We start from the raw sequence: 23,173 nt of genomic DNA on the forward strand, positions 1-23,173 counted from the left end.
TATCACATGCTCCCTTTGGATGTGTCAGAACCTGGTTTGGGGTAATGGCTTTAGTTTAGTTGAAACGATGTTGTCTAGAGCAGTTCCAGGATTTGCAGATAATGAGCCCAGGAGTAGGAATCGGGGAGCGTCAGAAATCTCGTGCTACTGCAGCTGCCTGTTGTCTACCAGTGTAGCTTTCCTGCTCTTCAAAGTGCCCTAGACTCCTTATCTGGCCCTTCGCTGCTGTATCAAAGTGCATTTTTGAACAGAAGGTCTGGAGGAAATAGAGTTCTGCAGAACACACTTTGGGAAATGTTGACTCAGGATTAATAGATGACATGACCACATGTTAATTTTACGCACCTTCTTGGCCCCTGAAAGTGAGGAATGGACTTTGCAGTTGCATGGACATATAGAGCACAGGATTTAATACTATACACACTCAAGGGGAACACGATTGAGATCCTGCTCCGGAGCTCCCAAGCCCCATTCCAAAGTTCTACCAGGCATTTACATTTGTTCCAGAAGAAGGAAGAATCAATGTTAAGATCCCCATGGCTTTACATGTCTGTGAAAACTGATTATTATTATTTTTTTTTTTTCTGAGATGGAGTTTCGCTCTTGTCGCCCAGGCTGGAGTGCAATGGCACGATCTTGGCTCACTGCAACTTCAGCCTCCTGGGTTCAGGCAATTTTCCTGCCTCAGCCTCCCAAATAGCTGGGGTTACAGGTGCCCACCACCATGCCCAGCTAATTTTTGTATTTTTCGGAGATGGGGTTTTGCCATGTTGGCCAGGCTGGTCTCGAACTCCTGACCTCAGGTGATCCACCCACCTCAGCCCCCGCCAAAGTGCTAGGATTACAGGCATGAGCCACCGTTCCTGGCTGAAAGCTGATTATTCTTAACTGCCTTCTCCATCCTCCTAAGACCTGGGGATTGTCAGCTAATATATGAGAACTCTCTAGAAATAGTGAGAATGCAGGGGAAAGAGTTATAGAAATATGATGTGTTGGGCTTTTGTAATAGATGGAGTGAGAGAGAAAACACTAGAAAATAGTTCATTTTCCTGGAATGCAAATGGGTTACCCAGAATATTTACTGATGTTTATGTGTTTTTTTCTTTAATGTAAGCATACATATCTTCTTCATACACTGCATATCCATAGAATTATATGTTTTAGAATGCAACATTTCTAGCTTCAGCGTGAGAAGCAGCCTTTATGCTCTGTAGTTGCTATGTAATAATATGCCTGGACGCCAGGCCAAAGGTGGCCATTTGAAAGACCAGGGATGGCGGTTGGACTTCAGATCATGGGCTGCAGCCATTTGCTCTTGTCATAGCTGTGTTGATTCAACTCAGATCATGTGTTTTTTTAAGCAACTAAGAAAACGAGTTTGAGCCCTCATGTGAGGAGAATAAATGTGCTCAATTCTACTTGGAATGTTTTTCATAATTATCTTAAGGAATGACTTGATTCTTACTTGTGCTTGTTCTTTTTAAAAGTATTAGAAAGGAAGATATCCACACGACAAAGTAGAGAGGAGCTGATAAGAAGGGGAGTGCTTAAGGAATTGCCTGATCAAGGTGAGGAAATTAATCATACATTTTAAATATTTTGGTCCTTCATTCTTTGGTCTTTCTTTTGTTTTCTTTTGAAATTTAAAGGGATCATGGTCTTTGTAAGGTAAAGCGGTGATTACTGCATTCCAAGAGCCGTGCTTCCATTGGTAATGCCTTTGTGAGCTGCAGAGAATCTGAAATATTATAGAATTCTAGTGACTTTCCTGGTGAATCCATCACCATATGTCATTCTAAACCTAAAACTCTGCAAAGGTACATCCGAGGCCAATACAGATGAGATACAAATGCTTATGGCTCCTTCTCTTCTCTATTCTTGAGCTTCAGTCTTTCTATTCACATGAAACTCATGTGTTTGAGTAAATGCAAAGTTTTAGCTTGGTTCATGCTATTTTGTTTCTTAAGACTACCAATAAAAGAGAAGAGAGAAGGCACACATACCTCTTGTCCTTTGCACTCTATAATAACACTGAAATGTACAATCAATAAAGCATGAATAGGCAAACTAAACTAACATGCTTTCTGCGTTCTCTCATGTAATTTTGCAGTACTGTTCTCTTTTCATTTCTCTGAATCTTTCCCTAGCAATGATTATTTCTAATTTTTTCCCCTATCTCTGATCTTCTCTTTTTTTCTCTATCCTCCCGAGGAGGAACTTTGTTCAGAAAAGACAAGGATCAGATAGAAACTGGTACTGACCCTCAAAAGAAGACACTAACATTGGTTATTTCTCCAAATAAATAATACCTAATGATTTTCATCGCTTCCACTATTAAATTTAAAATTAAAGGACATTTTGTTGCAATTTTGTTGATTTAGCTCATGCCTCCCTTCCCCTCACATTTACTGTAATAATAAAGTATTATTATTGTACTTTTATGGGAACAAATAAAATGCTATTAATTTAGAATTGAAATTGAAATTGAAATAATAATACAGCTGTTTTCCTGATATATGTTCCTTGCAAAGGACTTAACATTTTTTGGCATTCACTATTTGTAAATCAAAATGACATGCTTTTTTCCAGCATCTGAATAATTCCAGAGGGGAGCTGAGAAATGCTTTCCTGTTTTTCTCCTGATTCAAAGAAAGTAGGGAACTCTGCAGTGAATAGTAGCATTTTCTTAAGCCCTCGCAATTTTAGGTATTTTACTTCAATTTCTGACCTGTCAAACTTTTCTTACTCTACCTTATGAATGAATTTTATGTTTTCCCTGTTTTTCTATTATTTTGAAGCTATTTATTTCCTGTTTGAGACTTTTAAGAGTTAAAAATGCACATTTCTAACTTTTTTAACTTAAAGGTAGACTTGCAATATCAAAATTAATCCCCTGTCCAATGTCTCTGAAGGCAATAGAGAAATAATATACCCATTGAAAGCTTAACACTGGGCCATCAGCTTTATGGGATGGGCCAATGCATTTATTAGACATCGTTTATTTAGAAATATTTTAAAGAAGGTACAAAATGGAAAATTTTATGATTGAAACTGTTAATGGGTTTAAATGTGAAGATTAAAAGCCCTTCTTTTTTCCCTAATTAAAATTTGTAGGTAGAAAAAGAATTTGCTCTGTCTAAAAACCAAGTAGCAATAGTCAGTTTAAAGAAATGATTTTTATTCTGCCGAATCTGTGAAACTATTTGCCTCATAGATTATAATTTCTTGGGCCAACATATACTTCTCAGAAATCTGACTCTCTGATCTTTTTATTTAACTTTTCCAGTGGAAACTAAAAGTTTTAAAACATAAAAGAACAAAACAATTTTTTAACCTAAGCATAATATAATAATAGGCTTAATGTTTGAGAAGTCATAAAATACTAGATTTTACTTTCCAGCTTTTCCATGGTCCCTATCTAGAACCGTAGAAATTATCTAATGGTTGAAGGTTCCTGAGGATGTCAGTAGTAAATGGAGTCCTTCCCCTTTTCAGCTGAGGGCTGGAGAAAATAGTTTTCTGTGATTTTCCCGAAAGCAATTATCTGGAGAATTTCAGTCTGAGAGACTAGAAGCTGCTGTTCTTGGTAACAACCTTCTTTCTGCTGCCAGTGAAGATTCATTGTTTGCCTTGATCTTCTTGACCTTGCGTCTGCTCTTGACAGTGCCTGTCCATCAAGCCCTTTATTCAGTGAGCCAGATAGACTTTAAAAATCCCTCTAGCTACCCTGAGTCTGACCCCATCCCATCATATCCCATACTCTCCCGGCTATTGTTATTTTTCCTTTTAGGTTCTCTTATTTACATCCAGACATACCTTCAACCTAAAAGTTCAGTGATTCGTCTCCTCTCCTGGGAAGTCTATGATCTAGTCCAAGTTTGCTGCTTACCTCTGCTTTTTTCCCTCCATCTTTTCCCTTAGCTTTTGACATGAGGTTGTGGAGGTGGTTTTGCCTGTGTGCCATCCTTTCCTTTTCTCCCACTGTGGACTTTTGTCACTTGCCTTTTGGTCATACATGATATTCTCTTTCTATCTGTCCCTCCTTTAACTATGATATATCCCCAATACACCTGTTTACTAGAAGGAGGTGACCCCCTTCAAACACCCTCGTGTTCCTTATTTAACCACTTGTTCCTGTTTGTGCTTTATCTCTGTTTTCTTTAAGCTGACAACTATGTTTTGAGTTTTCTCTTTCCTTTGCTCTCGTGAGATGTGTTGACTTGGGCCGCTTATTGTCACCTGCCATCCAGCTCAGCATCTTCTTGCCTTCCTTTGCTCTGCTTGTATTTTCCTTACACACACACACACACACACTATATCAAGGATTTAACTTATTTTAATTCTAAAACAACTTCCTTAACACTCAATACTAGAAAGCCTTTTCAATATACACACCAGCTAATTAATAACTTTACTTCCCCTCTGTTTTGTTCTTGAATTCCGTATTTATCACAAATGTGTCTCTTTTTTCTACAGTTATTTTCATACTAACTAGCTTTATTTCATGCCTCAAAGTAAGTATTTTCCACATTGTTGACTATTTCTCTCTATCATAGGATAAGCCACTTTCTTCTTGTGTCACAGCTATTAAAATTTCCAGGTTTTTCTAAATTTAATAAATCAGTTATTTAACTAAAGAATTTTAATACAATAATGCTTAAAATAGAATTAAATTGTCATTGACATGACTTCAATATACTTTTATTATCAACTAAAGTCAAAGAAAACAAAGATAAATTTATATTTGAGTTACCTAAAAACTGAAGATTTTTATACATAAGCAAGTGGTTTTCTATTTTGTTTGGAATTTTCCATTCTTCATTTTTATTTTATCTGGATATATTGTGTTCTCCTCCTTTTTATAGCTAATTTCTTGGGATCTAATAATAGGATTTAAGAATCATTTGGGTTCTCTTTGGTTTGACGTATAGTCTTTTAAAAATTCTTACTTTAATTTTATTAAAATAGTTGAGATTTACTTGTAATGGCATTGCCTTCAATTATTGTTTATTTTAGTTTTACACGGGACTTAGTTATAGGTTATTGGGAGTTATATGACTAAGCAACAATTGCTTTTTCATTCTAAAAATGACATAATTTCATGATATGTAGTTGATTTATTAAAATGTCATGTCTGTTTGTTCAGAAGGCAAATGGATTTTATTGTTAAGCCAAAGCAATTCAATCATATTTAATGACAATTTGGGAAATGGTTTCTGTTTTATAATGATTGCCAAGATAAGAGTAGTAAAAAATCGAAAGAGCTGTAATCAAGCAGATTTTTAAGTTTGCTCAAACCTTCCATTCGTTAATTTTTCTTTTACAATGGTAGCAAAGCCTCTTAAAATTTTCCAGATATAAAGTAGGGTTAATCTTTTCAAGAATCACTGAATTAAACGTTTCTGCAAAGTCTCTTTCACTTTAGAAACCCCCAGGAATTATGGAAATACAGGAGTTAAAATTAGTAATTTATGATTTAGATCTCTCTTCAACATTGTATCCATTATGGTTTTTTAAAATTCCTTTGTGATTACTTTTTTATGTGTGTTTTTTTTTTCTCAAATGTTTTCAAATTATTTTTAGGACAACTTAGGGACTTTTTGGCTAGTTATATATAATCATTACCTGAGTATACTTTAATCTTTCCATAAACAAATAAAAATAAAAATAGCCTTGCTATCATGTTTTCCCTGAACATAGAGTAGCAGTTATATTACTGTGTGAAGTTAGCACATCATATACTTAATATATTCTGGAACCAGTAGTACTTGGAAATTTTCATATTCTCCCACTTATTGTTTGTATGTGTAATTACATTTCATGTTATTTGTGTATTTGCATTCACCTTGTGTTTTTGGTGCTTGTAAAATGTTTATTCCATTTTCCAGATTATTCCTCTCGCCATTCTGTTTCTGAATGACAAAGAAACACATAAGTATTGACTTCAGACAAACCTAAGCACATGAACGAGGGACTCTGCTGCCCTGGGATGTTGGATAATTAGGATGATCATTCCTGTTGTCTTGAAATGGCGCATAGATATTCCCTCCATAGCAGCTTTTCCCCAAGACGGAGGATTTTCTAGCTCTTTTGTTTTGAATAAACTGGTGAAACAGTGCAGGGTGTATTTGGTTCCCAGGGACTGAAACATGAATCCAAATTTTACAATCCTAGTAACTGGAAAACTTGTTTTTAAGAAAGCCAGCAAGTTAGACATCTAGGTGTTTCTTTCCCATTTTAGATGGAGATGTAACAGTTAACTTTGAAAATTCAAACGGGCACATGATACCCATCGGAGAGGAATCTACCCGAGAGGAAAATGTAGTAAAGTCTGAAGAAGGTAATGGCTCTGTATCTGAAAAAACACCACCTCTGGAGGAACAGGCAGAAGATAAGAAAGGTAAAATAAAGACAAACCCATATTATTTACTTTAGTATATAGCTCAATGTCTAGAACCAGCACTTAGGCTCCAACTAGTGACTCTAAAACCAGCAGTCTGCAGAGGAGAGGTTTACAAATAGAAAAAAGAAAGAAATGATAACTAGTAAAGTGAAATCGGATGATTTTCTCAGGTGGATGCATCCATTTTATAAGCACAGTATTTGTTTTTTCAATTATTAAAAATGTTAATTAAAAGTAATAACCAGAAGGGGTGGCCTCTTTAATCATTAGAGATGTCTGGGAAGATTATCCTTTCTTAGGAGCTTTGTCTCAGGATCATAATGAAAGTGAGAAATCTGAACATCTTTCTCTGCCGGTTACAATTGGCCCCGTGAGCAGTTCATCATGGAGGAATATCAAAACCCACATGGCTTGTTCAGCCCAGCACTGTCTCCAGCAGTGGGAACTTGGCTGGTGGCATCCACATATCCAGCATCATAGGTTCCAGACGTTTCTGAGAGAGACCCAGGAATAGCTCCCAGAGATGCCACGGACTGTGGTTGCTCTGCTGGCTGATTCCCACAGCCTCTGTGCAATTGGAAACTTCAAAATGTGCCAGAGGCGATTATGCTATTCCCAGAAGACTTCTTTAGAGACCTTGGTTCCTAGAGTGAATATGCTACAGTAGATTGAGATACCTGCAAAATACATGTCTATCAGGGACTCCCAGAACATTCACAAATTCCTAGTTATGGATTGATGACATCTCGATACCACTGCTGTGATGCGTAGGAACCTCCAAACATGAAATGAAACTTCTATAAGGAAAGGTTTTGTGGGGAGATTCTAGATGCCTCCATGCAGCATAGAAAGGAATCTTTAGGAAATATACTATTTCCTGTTTTATAATGTCTGTCTCTAAGTTGAATGGTAAAATTTTGTCAAACCTAGTGTGTGTTCTGTGGGCATTTTGAACTCTTAGAAACTGATGAAAGTGAATTCTCTTCCTCTGTTCTTGACCCAGATCCTTGAGAGAGAAAGGGAAAAAAGATTATTTGATGGCCCTATTAAACACACCATTGTAACTTAAAATCATCCTCTCTGGAAGTTCATAACCATTCATTATTTGCATATATATTAGCCTTTAAAAGTTTTAGAAGCCTGTGTAAATAATCTGTTGGAAATGTATTATTTTGCTTTATTTCAAGGGCTTTATCTAGCCTTGTTCCATTGAAGGACTCTGGTTAAGCTTATGTACACAAATTATGAAATTAACTAATACTTTCAATGATAATATTCCTGGAACATAAAAAGAAAGTAGACTTAAATAAATTTTAGTGGGATTCAGTTGAAAGTATTAACGCAAGTAGTGATGTTTTTTGTTTAAGTCTTTCTGTCCTGTCTCGCCAGACTGTTGAATTTCAAATCCATCTGTGGTTTGTCCCTGGCAGCCTTCTCACATCCAAGAATCGCATCCTGCATTACGTAACAGTGCCATCTCTGGTGCCTGGTCCGTGCAGGGTATTCGTCACTGGACTGGCCAGACATCAAAGGAAGTGTTTCCCTTATCAACATAATAAAAAGTTCCTGACAGTTTTATATGAATTAACCAACAGACCTTGATGTTCTTGAAAGAAGATAGCAGACCTTATGGGTCCATGAATAGTTGAGAGATGTTTTTCTTTGCTTAGAATTAGTACATTCAATTCTTCCTTATCTGATAAGGTCCAAGAGAGCCTGTTGCTTGGCTAGTAGGTACATGAGGAAGGAGCTGGGAGTGCTGGATGCTGACATACCACTAAAGAGGCAGTGCAGCTCTCTCCTGTGTGGAAAGTGCACACACCAGAGCCACAAGGAGAAGCACTATGTATAGAAGCCACTTCGTGACACTGAAAAGAATGTCACGCATAACTAATATTACAGTGTATTATGTTAATTAGAAAATGCCTTATGACAAAGGTAACAATTTATTTCTCTAGAAAAACACATTTTTCATTCTGAAGACCAGCTCAAGCTTCACTTTTGCCTCTGCTTCTCTTCTGGTCTCACTGCTTGTGTGAGCTCACTACCATGCAAACCCCACCATCCCATGATCTTAATTCACCCTTTATTTTGGGATACAGTGCTCCCTTTCCTCCTGCATGAAGCCAACTTATTCAAGAGCATTCTGTCATCTATTTGGTTATATTTGCCAAACCATATCATCTGCCTTTAGAGCCCTAGATGTGTATTATATCTCTTCATAAGACAATATCTCAATACTTTAATATTTGAAACATCACCATCAAAGAAAGCAAAACAAATGGCACGTGGTGTCCTTCACACTTGCTCTGTGAGTAGATTCCACCCAGGCCCCCTGGGCATTTCTGGGGCTCCTGAAGGCACCTGATTCTGTAGTTGGTACAGTGGTCTTGGGCCTCCTCTGCCTAATACTAGAGACTTCTTCCTTAAGGTCTTTGGGGCTCTTGGTCTCCCATTATTCTTTCTCAGTAAGTGCCTTTATATATATAAGAGCAGAAAAACGCACTTGCTCCCTGTTAAACAAAGCTTAGTATTAAATATAAGAAATCTTATGGCTCACGCCTGTAATCTCAGCACTTTGAGAGGCCAAGGCGGGCAGATCAGCTGAGGTCAGGAGTTCGATACCAGCCTGGCCAACATGGCAAAGCACCATCTCTACTAAAAATACAAAAATAGCTGGGTGTGGTGGTGGGCACCTGTAATCCCAGCTACTGGGAAGCTGAGGCAGGGAGAATTGCTTGAACCTGGGAGGTGGAGGTTGTAGTGAGCTGAGGTCAGGCACCATTGCACTCCAGCCTGGGTGACAGCCAGTCTCAAAAAAAGAAAATAATAATAATTTTAAATAATAAGATTTTATAAGAATTCTAAGAAATCTTGCTTGACATTATTTTTATTGTTATTATTTAAAAATCTTCAATGAAATAACAAGTGGTGAACACTTATTTGTTCCACAAATAATGAAGGTCTACCATAGGTGAGACTCTACTAGGGGCCAGGAAAAGAGTAGTAAATGAAAAATGGCCTTTGCCTTAAGAGCATGACCTGTGAGGAGACCAGAGTGCAAACGGGCAATTGTAGTGCAAGATGCGAAGTACCATAGAAGGCCTGAGCACAGCAACCCAAGGGAGCTCACAGTGAGGACCGACATTGGTTCTCAGAGGAAGATATTTATGAACTAAGACATGAAGGAAACAAGAAGGAGGTCATCAAGTGAAGCAGAGGAATTGGGTAAGAATTGCATTCTAGGCAGGGTGAGGACCACATGCAGCCCCAGGCTTGTTCTGAGTATCGTTGACCTCAAACCTTCCAGTGCTCAAAGGAGCCAAGCCTGGAAGTATGGGAAACAGCTTGTTTTCCAGACCGCATTGCTGGAAAGGCTAGCGTCCTTATCAAGCCAGAATGACTAGGCAGCCCTTTCTTAACCTTCTCTTGAAGTGATAATACTCCTATACGCCATCAGTTTATATCATGTCTTCAGATCACATGGTAAGTGTAAAATATACAACTTGACTTAATTCATTACCTCCCAGCTCCAACTAAAGCTCTGTTTTCTACTGATGTGTGTGTCAATAACTATTAGACAGTCAGTCCCATTCGTTGAATAGACATAGTGTTTACAGCATTGTGTTTGATGGAATTTTAAATTTCAGACAAAAGGAGTTTATAATTCAGTCAAAAAATTATACTATTTGCATACTCATATGTCCCTGCGTGTGCATGCATGCCACGTGCACACACACACACACACACACAGACACATAACTTAAGAATTATCAGAATGACAAATGTTCACACATAGTTGGTAGCGTTCGAAGAGTCAAGAGGAGCGGACGTATTCTCTAAGGAGCCAGGAGAAAGTCTGTTTGCAGTGTGTTCATTTTCTCCCTAGTAGGTCTTGTCATTGCCAACCAATCTGGTGAACTATCTCCTCCTTCCCAAACCCAGAAGCTGGATTCTTTCCGGTATACCTTTAGAATTTTAAGCCTTAGGCAGAAAGGAAAAACATCCCTCAGTGACATGCTATTAAGGGAGAGGATAAAACATGTGTAGAGTTTGTGGTATATAAGAGAATTAAGGTGACATGTGTTACAGATCAGTTTGACTTTCACTATGGATGACACTATTGGGCTTAGTCTCCATACTTCATGGTATTATACTGGGGGCTAAAGTTACAAAGATGTATTTAAAGAATAGACTTCCACCATATGTCAGAAGACTGGGAAATTAATGTATATTTATATATTTTAAGTTAAAATTAAATGTTATAGGTGTGTATCAACTTGTATCATTCTCAAACCTAACTGACTTTTGTGATTTACTTGCCTGGTTAAGACTGGCTGAGTTAAGAGGGCCATTACTATTAGTATACATGATACTCAGCTTAGTTGAGGAGACAAGATATATAAACAGAAAGGCAAAAATACAAAATAGCTTCTGATAAATGTTGAGTAAGTGGCTCACACAATAAGCCCAAGTAAGTTCAGAGGTAGAAGGGTCAACTTGGGCCACAGTGACAGAAGAGGATTTTGTGGCTGAGGCAGGATCAAAGGTGAACTTTAAAAGTAAAGCTTTATTGATTACCTATTGTAACTGAAGTCATCTATGCTAATTATATATGTGGATTGATGGGGAATGTGGTTAAAAGAGAATTCTATACTTCACACTCATTAGGATAAGAAACAAAATAATATAAATAATAATAAAATGCAATATATTCCAATATTAAAACCCTTTCTAGAGCATTCAATTATGGGAGCCTTGGTTAAGGCTCGATCTTGTCTTAACACTGTCTCAAGGTTTTTATTGTGCCCCATTTTTAAAGAAATGCTGCTTAGCTCTTTGGACTAGAATGGTATTTTAGTTTAATTCTCATCAGCCACTATTAGAAAGAATACAGATGTGAATATATGAATGAACTTTCAGCATCTCATCTGTCTTTCAGTAACAAGAGACTAATACTCTTTCTCCTCCGGTAACACAAAACCTTGTGAGAAGCTGCTATTCTTAGGTATGAGTTTTGGATGAATTTTAGCCTTTGTCTTTCCAAAATAATTATTTGGTTTACATTACAAAATAGACCTAAGTATTTCTTCGATTCGGCACCATCTAGATGTACCTATAGTTGTGACAGTATTTGAAAAGGCCAGGCATGGTGGCTCATGCCTGTAATCCCGGCACTTTGGGAGGCCAAGGCAGGCAAATTGCTTGAGCCCAGGAGTTCAAGACCAGCCTGGGCAATGTGGCAAAACCCCATCTCTACAAAAAATTCAAAAATTAGCTGGGCGTGGTGGCAAACACCTGTGGTCTCAGCTACACAGGAGGCTGAGGTTAGAGGCTGCAGTGAGCCGTGATCATACCACTGCACTCTAGCCTGTGTGAGAGAGCGAGACCCTATCTGAAAAAAAAAAAAAAATTTTTTTTTTTAAGATTTTCTTTCATGCGCACACACACGAAAAAAAAAAAAAGGAAAGAAAAGAAAGGAAGGAAAGGGCAGAGGAAGTTATTTTAGAACAGGAAGCTGCCAATGTACTGGGAAAGCTTTAGAAAATTTTGCTAGTAGAAGATGATTCATTCTAAAGCGCATTGTTGCCTCATGTAAAAGATTCTCCAGAGTCTCTCTTAGCTTACAAAATAATTGGGTTTTGATCACAGTGAGGCTGAACACAGATCCCTTTCAGATGGATCAGGCTTGAGTTCTCAAGGGTAACCATGAGTCCAGCAGTTGCTGTAGCTGTCATTCCTCACCCCACAGCAGTGACTGTAACGTGTTCATCTGCCACTCTCCAGGAGCCTTCAACTTTGTTAAATCATTGTTTGTTCAATTTAAATGTAGCACTTCATGCCCACATCATCATCCAGCAACCCCAGATCCAAGGCTGGAACTGAGGCCCCTGACTGCAAACATTTACACACATCCTCAACCTAATTTCGTCAAAGTAGTTTGTACAACCCGGTTTTATTAAAGGGTGATTCGTGTACCCTGAGAACACTTCTCAGTTCGTCTTTCAGCCTTTGTTTTCACCCTAAACTGTGCTCTGTCTGGTGCAGAACTCCGTGCTGATTCTCAAGTACCAAGCAGCCACGCTTTGTGTCACTATCGTCATGTCTTGCTCCTTGTGTTTATATGGTGTGTGTCTGTATCAGTCTGCTTCTGTTCACTTTCTCGTTTATAGAGAACACTGAAAACCACTCTGAAACACCGGCAGCTCCTGCTCTACCTCCTTCTGCTCCTCCTAAGCCTAGACCCAAACCTAAACCCAAAAAATCACCTGTGCCTCCGAAAGGGGCCACTGCTGGGGCCAGCCACAAAGGTGATGAAGTGCCTCCCATTAAAAAAAATACCAAGGCTCCTGGTAAGCAGGCCCCCATCCCTCCACCCAAGCCAACAAGCCGAAACACGACCCGAGAGGCTGGTGAGTATGCCCCCAGTGCCCTGTGGGGTCACTTCTAGGGTGCTTGGCTCTGGGATGGGGCTAATTGTTTCTTCTAGGTGTGATGGGCTTTTGGTGTCTTAGGACATTACACCAGCAGGTTCAGCTTTGACACAAAGAATGCCCAGGAGATTCCTTTGTTGCTCTCTACCAAAGGAAATTCAACCCATTGAATAGTTCACCTCATTAGTTTTTGAGTGAATATACTGGTTTCATCTTGAGTATCCACTATCAGCACCAGTTGAAGGATACTGGGAGTAGTATGCCTGATGAATGACAATGATCTGATATAACATTATTTAGACATTGACTGACCTTCTACCTATATGAGCCTATGGGTGGCTTTTTGGCTTGGATTTTCTTTCAAAATACCTAAGGTTTGCATATAAAAATGTGACAATTATAACTTTGATATATTTGCTGGATGTTAATGTGTTAAATCCTCAGCATCCATAGTCATCTCCCTTCTGATAAATGACAAAGGGTTCATGTCACTTGTTTCAGCTCCACCCCACCACTTTCTACTGCAGTGAAAACTATTTCAGTGGAGTGGGAAGTTACACTCTCAGTGTTCCACACCTCCCCTGTAGACTTGTGTGTTCTAAGGCAAAACATCCTGGTGTCAAGTGGTTATAAGTTACTATTATAAATCACCAGTGGATGTTTGAGTGACCTGCAATAACTTCATGCAATATGTATCCAGCTTTGCTTTACAATCAGATATGCTTGATGCAAAGTGGAAACTCCCATTTTTTTAGTGAAGAGGAAGAAAGATGCCTACCATGTCATTTATCTTTTAAAAGGACATTAATCAGGCCAGGCCCAGTGGCTCACACCTGTAATCCCAGCACTTTGGGAGGCTGATGCGGATCGATCACTTGAGGTCAGGAGTTCGAGACCAACCTGGTCAACGTGGTGAAACCCTGTCTCTGCTAAAAATACAAGAATTAGCCAGGCGTGGTGGCATGCACCTCTAATCCCAGCTACTCAGGAGGCTGAGGCAGGAAAATCGCTTGAACCCAGGAGGCAGAAGTTGCAGTGAGCTGAGATCGCGCCACTGCACTCCAGCCTGGGCGACAGAATGAGACTCCATCTCAAAAAAAAATCTATTTTCCTTAAAATCAACAGCAACTTTCTAGCAGTTGACTGTCAGGATTTGCCTTGGTGTTGATCTTTTTCCTCTCATAATGTATGACCATAATGCTCAAATTCAGAGAGCGGTTTAGTTGACAGTATAACACATCTCTGAATGCCAATAGACATCCCTCTCCCTGTGCTCCTCATGTCCCGCCTTTGACCTTTAGTGTCTGGGTCTCTTCTAATAAGCTCTAAACTGAAATTTCCCAGAATGATGTGCCAACAGTGCCCAGTGGCCATCTCCTCAGGGAGCAGCTGTCCTCACCCATCAGTGTCCATTCTTGTTGGGATCTGTGTGTGTTTTCCAGACTTCCTAGAAAACCCTAGAAGCACTGCTTAAAGTGAGGGAGGCACTGATCTTCTTCTTAAAGAACAGCCCCAAACGATCACTCTGTCATTGGGAATTAAGCTCCTGCCTTGCACTAACTTCTCCACTTTCCCATTCTCCACATGGTAGTGGCTCACTCTGAACTCAGCTTGGACTCTCTTTACTTCCCTCAGAAGAAAGCCGATGATTAACACCAGGACAGGGGACAGCTTTCATAAACAATTTTGAGGTTTTTCCAGATATTTTGCTTGAAGATTTATTTAGGCACTCATGATGTTCCTAAGAGAATAGCACAGTCATTTTATTCATTGTATTGTAAAAGGCCTGACTTTTCCAGAGGCTATCACAGAGAAAACAGGGGTTGCATTTAAGTACACCAACAAGCCCATCATGTAAGAATCGTTTTATCAAATATTGATAATATCCCTTTATGATCCTACTGATATTCCATTTGTAACCATTTAGAACTTTCTGCATAGTAACTTTGTTTTATTTGAATAATATGGACCTTCTGGAAAAGTTTGTTCAAATGCTACTCTTGATGTTCAGCCCAGTGATTTAAGTTGTTAAAACAACCATAAGTTAAGATTCTTTCTCTATTACTAAGTTAGTATAGACCTGTAGCTACCTAGATATCGGTTTTAGAACATTCAGCTTCTTTGCCAGAGAAATCGGGTTAAATCTCTTTGATTTTTGTTTCTCATTGTTACACATTATTAACAACAAAAGTACTTAACTGAGGAGAGGCAACATTTTTTTTTTTATCATGCCCTTAATTCAAGGTAACTTAAGCAACATGTTTGATTTCAACAAAGACCTGTTATTTAAGAAGATTCTTTAAGAAAAACTATAATGTGGCTTGAATTTGCACTCTGGGCAGTGAAAAAAAATATATCTTTTTCTTCAAGCCAAACTAAAATTAACTTTTCTGTTAATGATGAAAGAATTTTATTGGCCAGGCATTGTGGCTCACACCTGTAATCCCAGCACTTTGGGAGGCCGAGGCAGGTGGATCACCTGAGGTCAAGAGTTCGAGACCAGTCTGTACAACATGGTGAAACCCCATCTCTACTAAAAATACAAAAATTACCCAGGCGTGGTGGTGGGCACCTGTAATCCCAACTATTTGGGAGACTGAGGCAGGAGAATCACTTGAACCCGGGAGGCAGAGGTTGCAGTGAGCCAAGATTGTGCCACTGCACTCCAGTCTGGGTGACAGAGGGAGACTCTGTCTCAAAAAAAACAAAAAAAAGAATTTTCTTTAACAAATTATTAGAATTGTTATGTGGAAAGGATTCTGTTTAACTTAGCTAAGAAAATAATTGAACATGGTTAGGCACCGAATCCTTAGCGTCTTTGTTGTGAAAAGTAAATGCAGACTGGACTTAGATTGAAGGAGTGTGCTTAATGAGTTTGACTTCTAGGCTAGGGAAGGTTGTTTTCTATAAAGTAACAGGTCTAGATTTGGGGAAGAAGAATTCTAGTTATGTATATCTTAAACGATAAAGACCCCAAAACCATAGGGGTTCCTTTTAAGCCTGGAACCTGTCACTAAATAAGACTGGCTTCTTTAGTATCAGTCTAATCAGAATAAATGAAGTCTTACATCTCATTGTCTATTCTTTCATTTATTCTTCATCTCTTCACCCTCCCAATTGACTTCAATAAAGTCATAACTGGAGGTAAGTTATAATAACATCTGTATACAGTGTGGATTGGCTTCACAGTGCTAACAAGATGTTTTCTAATCGTTCTGTGAAAGATAGTTGAACCCTTCATGAAGAGAAGGAGCATAACAACATTATAACAGAAGAAGCCATTAGGATAAATTTATAGGTCATGAAAGAAAAGAGTATTCTCATAGGAGTTTATTTTATCATCATATATTTACTAAGATGACATAAAGAAAAAAGTAGTTAATCTTTTTGTTTTGAAACTGTTTTGATTGAGGGTGCCCTATCCGGAAGTAGGCAAATATACCGTAGCTATCCTTCGATGAAGACCTTCTTGGAACTTAAGCATTAAGGAAGATCACATTTGCGAAGGTGGAGTCAGAAGACCTGAGAATGATATCCTTTCCATTCACATTATTTAGAACCAGACACGGTGGCTCACACCTGTAATTCTTTGGAGCCACCAAAGCCTCTCACTTTGGGAGGCCGAGATGGGTGAATCCCTTGAGCCCAGGAGTTCAAGACCAGCCTGGGCAACATGACAAAACCCTGTCTCAACAAAAATACATTAAAGTTAGCCAGGCATGGTGGTACACACCTGTAGTCCCAGCTACTCAGGAGGCTAAGGCAGGAGGATCACTTGAGCCCAGGAGGCAGAAGTTATAGTGAACCGATATTGCACCACTGCATTCCAGCCTGGGCGACAGAACAAGACCTTGTCTCAAAAAAAAAAAAAAGTTAGGAGCAACCCATGTAAATATGTTTTGTAAACAACAAGTTTTTTTCTGGCCTTTTGATGTTTTGAAGGGAGTGTACCTTTCCTGTGTGGCCATGGGTTTTCCCTTTACCCCATCTCTACTGCAGATGGAAGTAGAGTCCAGCATGGCGAGCTTTCTTCTCTGGAGCTACTGGAAAGCTGGTGTGGATTTTCTCTTTTAGCAGTAAGATGAGTGATTTTGTTTTTGACCCAGAAAGAAGCTGGATATATACCCCAGTCTCTTCTGAATACAGGCCACCACTCTATTCCTAGAAAGACAGCATAGAGCATGTATAATTTATGATGAGCCCAATTGTGTGCTACACCCAGCTAGCGGCTGATGTCTGTCCTTTACGCACCGTAACATTCCTTCTTGAGAGCATACCGGGCTTTTTTCAAGTGACCCATAGACAAGGGGCAGAAGATTCTCCCTTTGGCTGGCTCAGCTAAAGACTAAAGTGAGAGAAGACAGAGGACTCTTGTTCCTCTGAGTTTTGCCGTAAATATCACTTGCTCCTTGCTGGATTGGAGGAAGGGAGGGGCAGAAGACAAGACTATTATCATGATTAGCCTATTTTCTCTTATACATTTATTCAACAAATTTTAAAGGGAACATTTTAAATGTTGTTGACAGTTACACCTTGGTTGCTTTATTTTAAAAAGCATTGTATTCTTCGATTTTTTAATGTAAGATCTCTCTATTGTAGCTGGCTCCTCTCATTCAAAAAAAACAACTGGCTCTAAAGCATCAGGTTCGCCATCCACTTCATCCACCTCATCTCGTCCCAAAGCTTCAAAGGAGACAGTTTCTAGCAAAGCAGGGACAGTGGGGACCACCAAGGGCAAGAAAAAAACTGGCAAGCAGCCAATGACTTCTCGCCTGTCCTCAGACACAACCACTTCTGGCACATCCGACCTTAAAGGAGAGCCTTCAGAGACCAGAGTGGAGAGTTTCAAACTCGAACAGACTGTCCCTGGAGCTGAGGAGCAGAGCACAGGCAAATCCAAGTCCATGGTCCCTCCACCCCCTGTGGCTCCAGCACCTTCTCCTCCGGCCCCCCCTCTCCCTCTTGAGGATCAGTGCATTACTGCCTCAGACACTCCAGTTGTCCTCATCAGCGTTGGAGCTGACCTGCCCGTCTCTGCCTTAGACCCAAGTCAGCTTCTTTGGGCTGAAGAGCCGACGAACAGAACCACTCTCTACTCAGGCACTGGCTTAAGTGTTAACAGAGAAAATGCAAAATGGTGAGTTGGGGAACAAACCCCCTATTTTATCTGAGAACTAAAGATCACTAATATAGTCTGTTGGAAATGAAGCACCGGGTTTGCTTTCTTGTATAATTTAATCTACTGAGTGTTAGGTAGGCATACATGTGATCCAACCATTGCTTTGTCAGAGCCCTGCCCTGGGAATGCCTAGGGCTGCTGGAGAAAATTACATTGGTAGAGCTGACAAATACCACTTGAGATCGATGTTTTCAAGTACACTTAGAACCTGCTTCAGCACTGCTCAGCAGTCCACAGTTCCCTTCTCTTTCCTTTCAGTGCTTATTTTAAATCTTTACTTCACCATTGTGCTTACCCACTCATGTCAGCAAGTTACTGAGCCTTCCCCTTCTCCAAGAACATAAAGAAGATCAGAAGAGAACTCTCAAATTTGAACTCTTTTTTCTCCATCAGTAGAGTTGTCCCCTTTCTTGTTCCTTTAAATTCCCACCCAGCTTAAATGTTATGTCCTCTGTGAAGCCATTCAGTACTTCTAGACAGAATTGGTTATTGTGTCTACTATACTTAACCCTGTGGGACAGAATTAGCCCACAGGGGTTAGCCCACAGAATTAGCCCACAGTATATATAACATGTCTTATATACCTCTGTGTGCCCAGCAACCACTCCAGAGTCTGATATGCCATAGGCACACAAAGGATGCTTATTGAATTGTTGAAAGAAAATAAAAAAGGGATTTAAGATGGTTATAGATAAAGTCAGCCTACTTTAACATTGCGGAAGCAGCATTGAAGATAAGATGACCCTATTGCTAGATTTTGTAGAGTATAATGGAAGATAAAAGATAGTGCTCAAGTAGTCTTAGTTTCATTTAAGAAGGTACCTGAACAAAATGGGCCAAGGAACTCAATGTTACCTCACCCTCATCCAGTTGGTGGGTTAGTTGCTTTACCATCACCCAGTTGCCCAAGCTGGAAACCTGGGGTTCATCCAAGGTTCCTCATTCTCTTTCATTCTTTGCATTTCATCACTCACAAAGTCCTATAAATATTCTACTTACAGGTAAATAAAACATATTAGCCCTGTCCCACGGGTATGAAGGGATGGATGGCTGTCAGAGTATAGTAGACGCAATGATAAATTCTGTCTAGCAAAGGCTTAGAGCTCTTGCATCCTGGCTTTTTGCTCCTGAGTCTAAGAACAAAACCTGTATTCATTGTTCAAATCATGTAAAAGGTTCTCTTTCAAAACAATCTGTCATGTTAGACTTAAAAAAAAATTATTACATTAATTAGGTTGGTTTTGGTCAAGAAACTAAAATATCAACTTTAATTAATTGCTAATTATAATAACCTTTATTTATTGAATACTCATTTAATGTCAGGAACTAAGCACTGTACATGTATTATCATTTTATTTACACAAGTCTTCCCAAAAGTATCCCTGTTTTATAGATAAGAAAACTGGCACTGAGAGAGCTAAAATAGTTTGCACCAGACTGCCCAGTTGGTGGTGGTGAAGCCAGAATGCATACCCAATTCCATGCTCTGAATGAATAATTTCATGTTTTCCAAAGCAGTGGCTTCTACTTCTACTGCCATTTCTCTTCTGTTAGTTTCTTTGGGTTTTTTTAAGTCATTTTGAGCACCAATATTTGAAGGACAGCCAAGAAAAAATAAATGTCAAATTACAAATTAATTTATTTTCTTTGTTTGACATTTTAATAAAAGATATGGGAAAAGAAGATTTATTGAAATGAACAGTTATGGTGTCTTTCTTAGGACACCATTTTTCTTAGCACCATTTTGTGCTGCTGTAATAGAGTACCTGAGACTGGGTAATTTATAATGATTAGAATATTGGCTTACAGTCCTAGGGGCTGAGAAGTCCAAGATCAAGGCAGCAGCATTTGGCAAGGATCTTCTTTCCATGTCATCACATGGTGGAAGGTGGAAGGGCAGAGAGCACAACAGAGTGAACCTACCCCTGTGAGCCCTTTTGAAAATGGCATTAATCTATTCACGAGGGCAGAGCCTTCATGACTTAAACACCTCCCACTAGGCTCTACCTCTCAACACTTTCACACTGAGGATGAAGGTTTTTGTTTTGTTTTGTTTTGTTTTTTTGAGACAGAATCTTGCTCTGTCACCCAGGCTGGAGTACAGTGGCATGATCTCGGCTCACCTCAACCTCTGCCTCCCAGGTTCAAGCAATTCTCCTGCCTCAGCCTCCCCAGTAGCTGGGACTAGGCGCCTGCCACCACGCCTGGCTAATTTTTGTATTTTTAGTAGAGATGGGGTTTCACCATATAGGCCAAGCTGGTCTTGAACTCTTGACCTTGTGATCCGCCTGCCTCAGCCTTCCAAAGTGCTGGGACTACAGGCGTGAGCCACCATACCCAGCTGGGATTAAATTTTAACCCATGAATTCTGAGGGACACATTCAAACCCTAGCAGCATTCTTAATACTTCCAGCACACAGCAAATGTCTTCATTTAACTATAGTGAGTATTTTCCAACATTGCGATCACTTCCAACCATTAGAACTGAACATTCATTCTTACAGCATATATTTTTTGATTGCCTTTTCTGTGCTGGGCAATGTACTAAGCACCAAGGATACAAAAGTGAGCAAGGCAATATAGTTAAGACTAGCTTTTACCAAAATATTGTCTGATGTGCCCAGGAAGTATAATGTTTAAGGTAACATCTGAATTTTGGGAACTAGATTGGGTATATGGGATTGTTGTTCAATATACTAAAGAATAAGGTGCAACATGTAAAGTGCTTCCTGATATAGTCTTAAACACTCAGAGAGCTCATATCCAAAGGTGGCCTGACTCTATCCCGTTCATTTCCACAAATATTTAAGGAGTGCATTTTATTGTGCTAAGCAACACACAACATACTAAGGGCTTAATATCAGTCTTCATCTCAAGTATATGAAGAACTGTCAGACCAAAGAGGTAAGCATCTGTTCTTCATTCCTACTGGGACTATAATCAGAGGGAGTGAGCTTAGTACATCATTAGCCATTGAGGCTATTTATAATAGATATTCCTGTCCATCAAGGTAGTTATAATGCTTTCCTAGAAGAGGCCATAGGGATTTTCTTCTCTGTATGTTCTTCAAAATTTAAATTTCAGTTCATCCTACAGGGATGGTTTGTGTTTGCTCTTGAATTAATGAACCTGGAGTAAGTAGTCTCTCAAATTTCCTTCCAAATTCCTTCTGCCTTTTTCAAGTGGATATTTGGATTAGAATATCTGGCTCTTAGTCACTTGCTTTACTTAGAACTTTCCTTCTGAGTTATGTTTCATCAACTAATGTGTGAAAATCTTGTCATTTTATGAAGAGACTTCTGTTTGGAATACAAATATCAAAACTTTCAAGAAGACAAGTGGCTATGTATAAAAATACCTACCTCTCTTCCCATATGGCAGGGTACTAATTATTTGGTAGGCTTCCATTCATGGGCAGCTTCATCAGTAACACATATGTGTGATACAATATAAGGTAAAAACTAATAAGCCCATTTGGAGGCCATATCCAAAAGGCTACTTTGTACAGTTCATTTTCACAAACATGTATAGAATGCACTATATTGTCCAGTGTGCCCAGGAACCCGAGGGGGAAAAATGAGGGGTAAGTCATGAGTTGATTAATACAAATTTGGAATATATTTAACATCAGATATAGTTTATAACATAACTCATTAAGTGTAAAATATAATAGTATAATAAATGTAAAATTTAATAGGTAGACCAAGAGTCTTCAGTCTGGATTCTAGACAAGACTTGCTACCTTGGTTAGGCAACTCACTCATGGTCTTCTTTGATTCCATGAACTATAAGTTATCTGCCCTCCTTATACAATAGAATACTTGTAAATTGTAGATGTATGCTGGACTCTTTGAAAACCATGAAACAAAATACAAATAGTAAGATTAGAATAATAATCAATATGATAATTAATTAGTGAACAATGACACCAACAAATAAAGGACTCATCTCTCAAATTTGTTCTGTTATTCAGAACATATTATTAATTGGCATGTATTTTAAACGTGCTGTGATCACCCATAATGGCAGCCAATTCAAACAAGAATGGCTTCCAGTGGCAATCAACTAAAAACTCAGACTGTGGAAAATTTTTCCTATAAAAATAGATCTTCTCTTATTTAAGATGAGATTTCACACCGTGGAAAACAGTATGGTGGTTCTTCAAAAAATTAAACATAGAATTACCATGTGATCCAGCAATTCTACTTCCATGTATATAGCCAAAATAATTGAAAGCAGGCACTTGAATTTGTACACCAGTGCTCAAAGCAGTATTATTCACAATAGCCAAAAGGTGAAAACACACAAATGTGTATTGACTGGTGAATGGATAAACAAAATGTGTTATATACATAGAGTGGAATATCATTCAGCCTTAAAAAGGAAGCAGATTCTCACACATGCTACGACATGAATGAAGGAACCTTGAAGACATTATGCTAAGTGAAGTATGTTACATACAAAAAGACAGACATTGTATAATTTCTCTTAGAGAAGGTGCTTAGAATAGTCAAATTATAGAGACAAAAAGTAGAATGGTAGTTGCCAATGGCTGGGATATAATGGTTATGGGGAGTTGTTGAATGGGTAGAGTTTCAATTTGGGAAGATGAAAAAGTTCTGAAGATGGTTGGTGGTGGTAGTTACACAGTAATGTGAATGTGTCTAATGCCAGTGAACTGTACACTTAAAAATGGTTAAAATGGCAAATTTTATGTTATGTATATTTTACACAATAAAAATGAGATTTCCTATTTCCCTGTTTGAGAATGAGAATATAGTCTGTTGGGTTTTTCTGATAAGTGAGAAACAAAATTTTGACAGTGATCACTCAGGTTTATAACTACAAAGTAGGGTTTTAAATACCTCATATTCTGATAAAGTTTATCTGTGTTTATTGCTGGAAGAACTTTTTACCAGAAAGCAATTTGGGGGATCTTTGTGTCTTAAAATGAAGATTACGTTATTTTTGATGTGATGTTTTTATGTAAATTACTATGTATTTTTTAGTCTGGTCTTTGAAAATTGGCAATCTTTGTACATTAATAGTAACTCTTTAAATCATAGACTTTTACTAGGCTAAATAATAGAAAATTATTGCATCCTTGCATATCACCTTTTTTCTTTCTTTCTTTCTTTTTTTTTTTTTTGAGATGGA

At 38.7% G+C, this 23,173-nt stretch overlaps 1 protein-coding gene across 9 annotated transcripts in view; it reads left to right on the forward strand.

Annotated features, from left to right (window-relative positions):
• PHACTR2 (phosphatase and actin regulator 2) overlaps positions 1 to 23,173 on the forward strand; it is a 287,576-nt gene that overhangs the window by 210,968 nt on the left and 53,435 nt on the right. For 4 of the 9 annotated variants that reach the window (XM_009452125.5, XM_001172467.7, XM_016956417.4 and 1 more), the window contains exons 3-6: positions 1,488 to 1,568; positions 6,242 to 6,400; positions 12,577 to 12,816; positions 17,437 to 17,974. In XM_009452125.5, the coding sequence (XP_009450400.2) occupies positions 1,488 to 1,568; positions 6,242 to 6,400; positions 12,577 to 12,816; positions 17,437 to 17,974 (1,018 nt within the window). The remainder of the gene's footprint in view (positions 1 to 1,487; positions 1,569 to 6,241; positions 6,401 to 12,576; positions 12,817 to 17,436; positions 17,975 to 23,173) is intronic. The other 5 variants (XM_016956418.4, XM_001172435.7, XM_054686374.2 and 2 more) reach the window with 2 other exon arrangements.

Source organism: Pan troglodytes, chromosome 5 (genome assembly GCF_028858775.2).
Source record: "Pan troglodytes isolate AG18354 chromosome 5, NHGRI_mPanTro3-v2.0_pri, whole genome shotgun sequence".
Lineage (NCBI taxonomy): Eukaryota > Metazoa > Chordata > Mammalia > Primates > Hominidae > Pan > Pan troglodytes.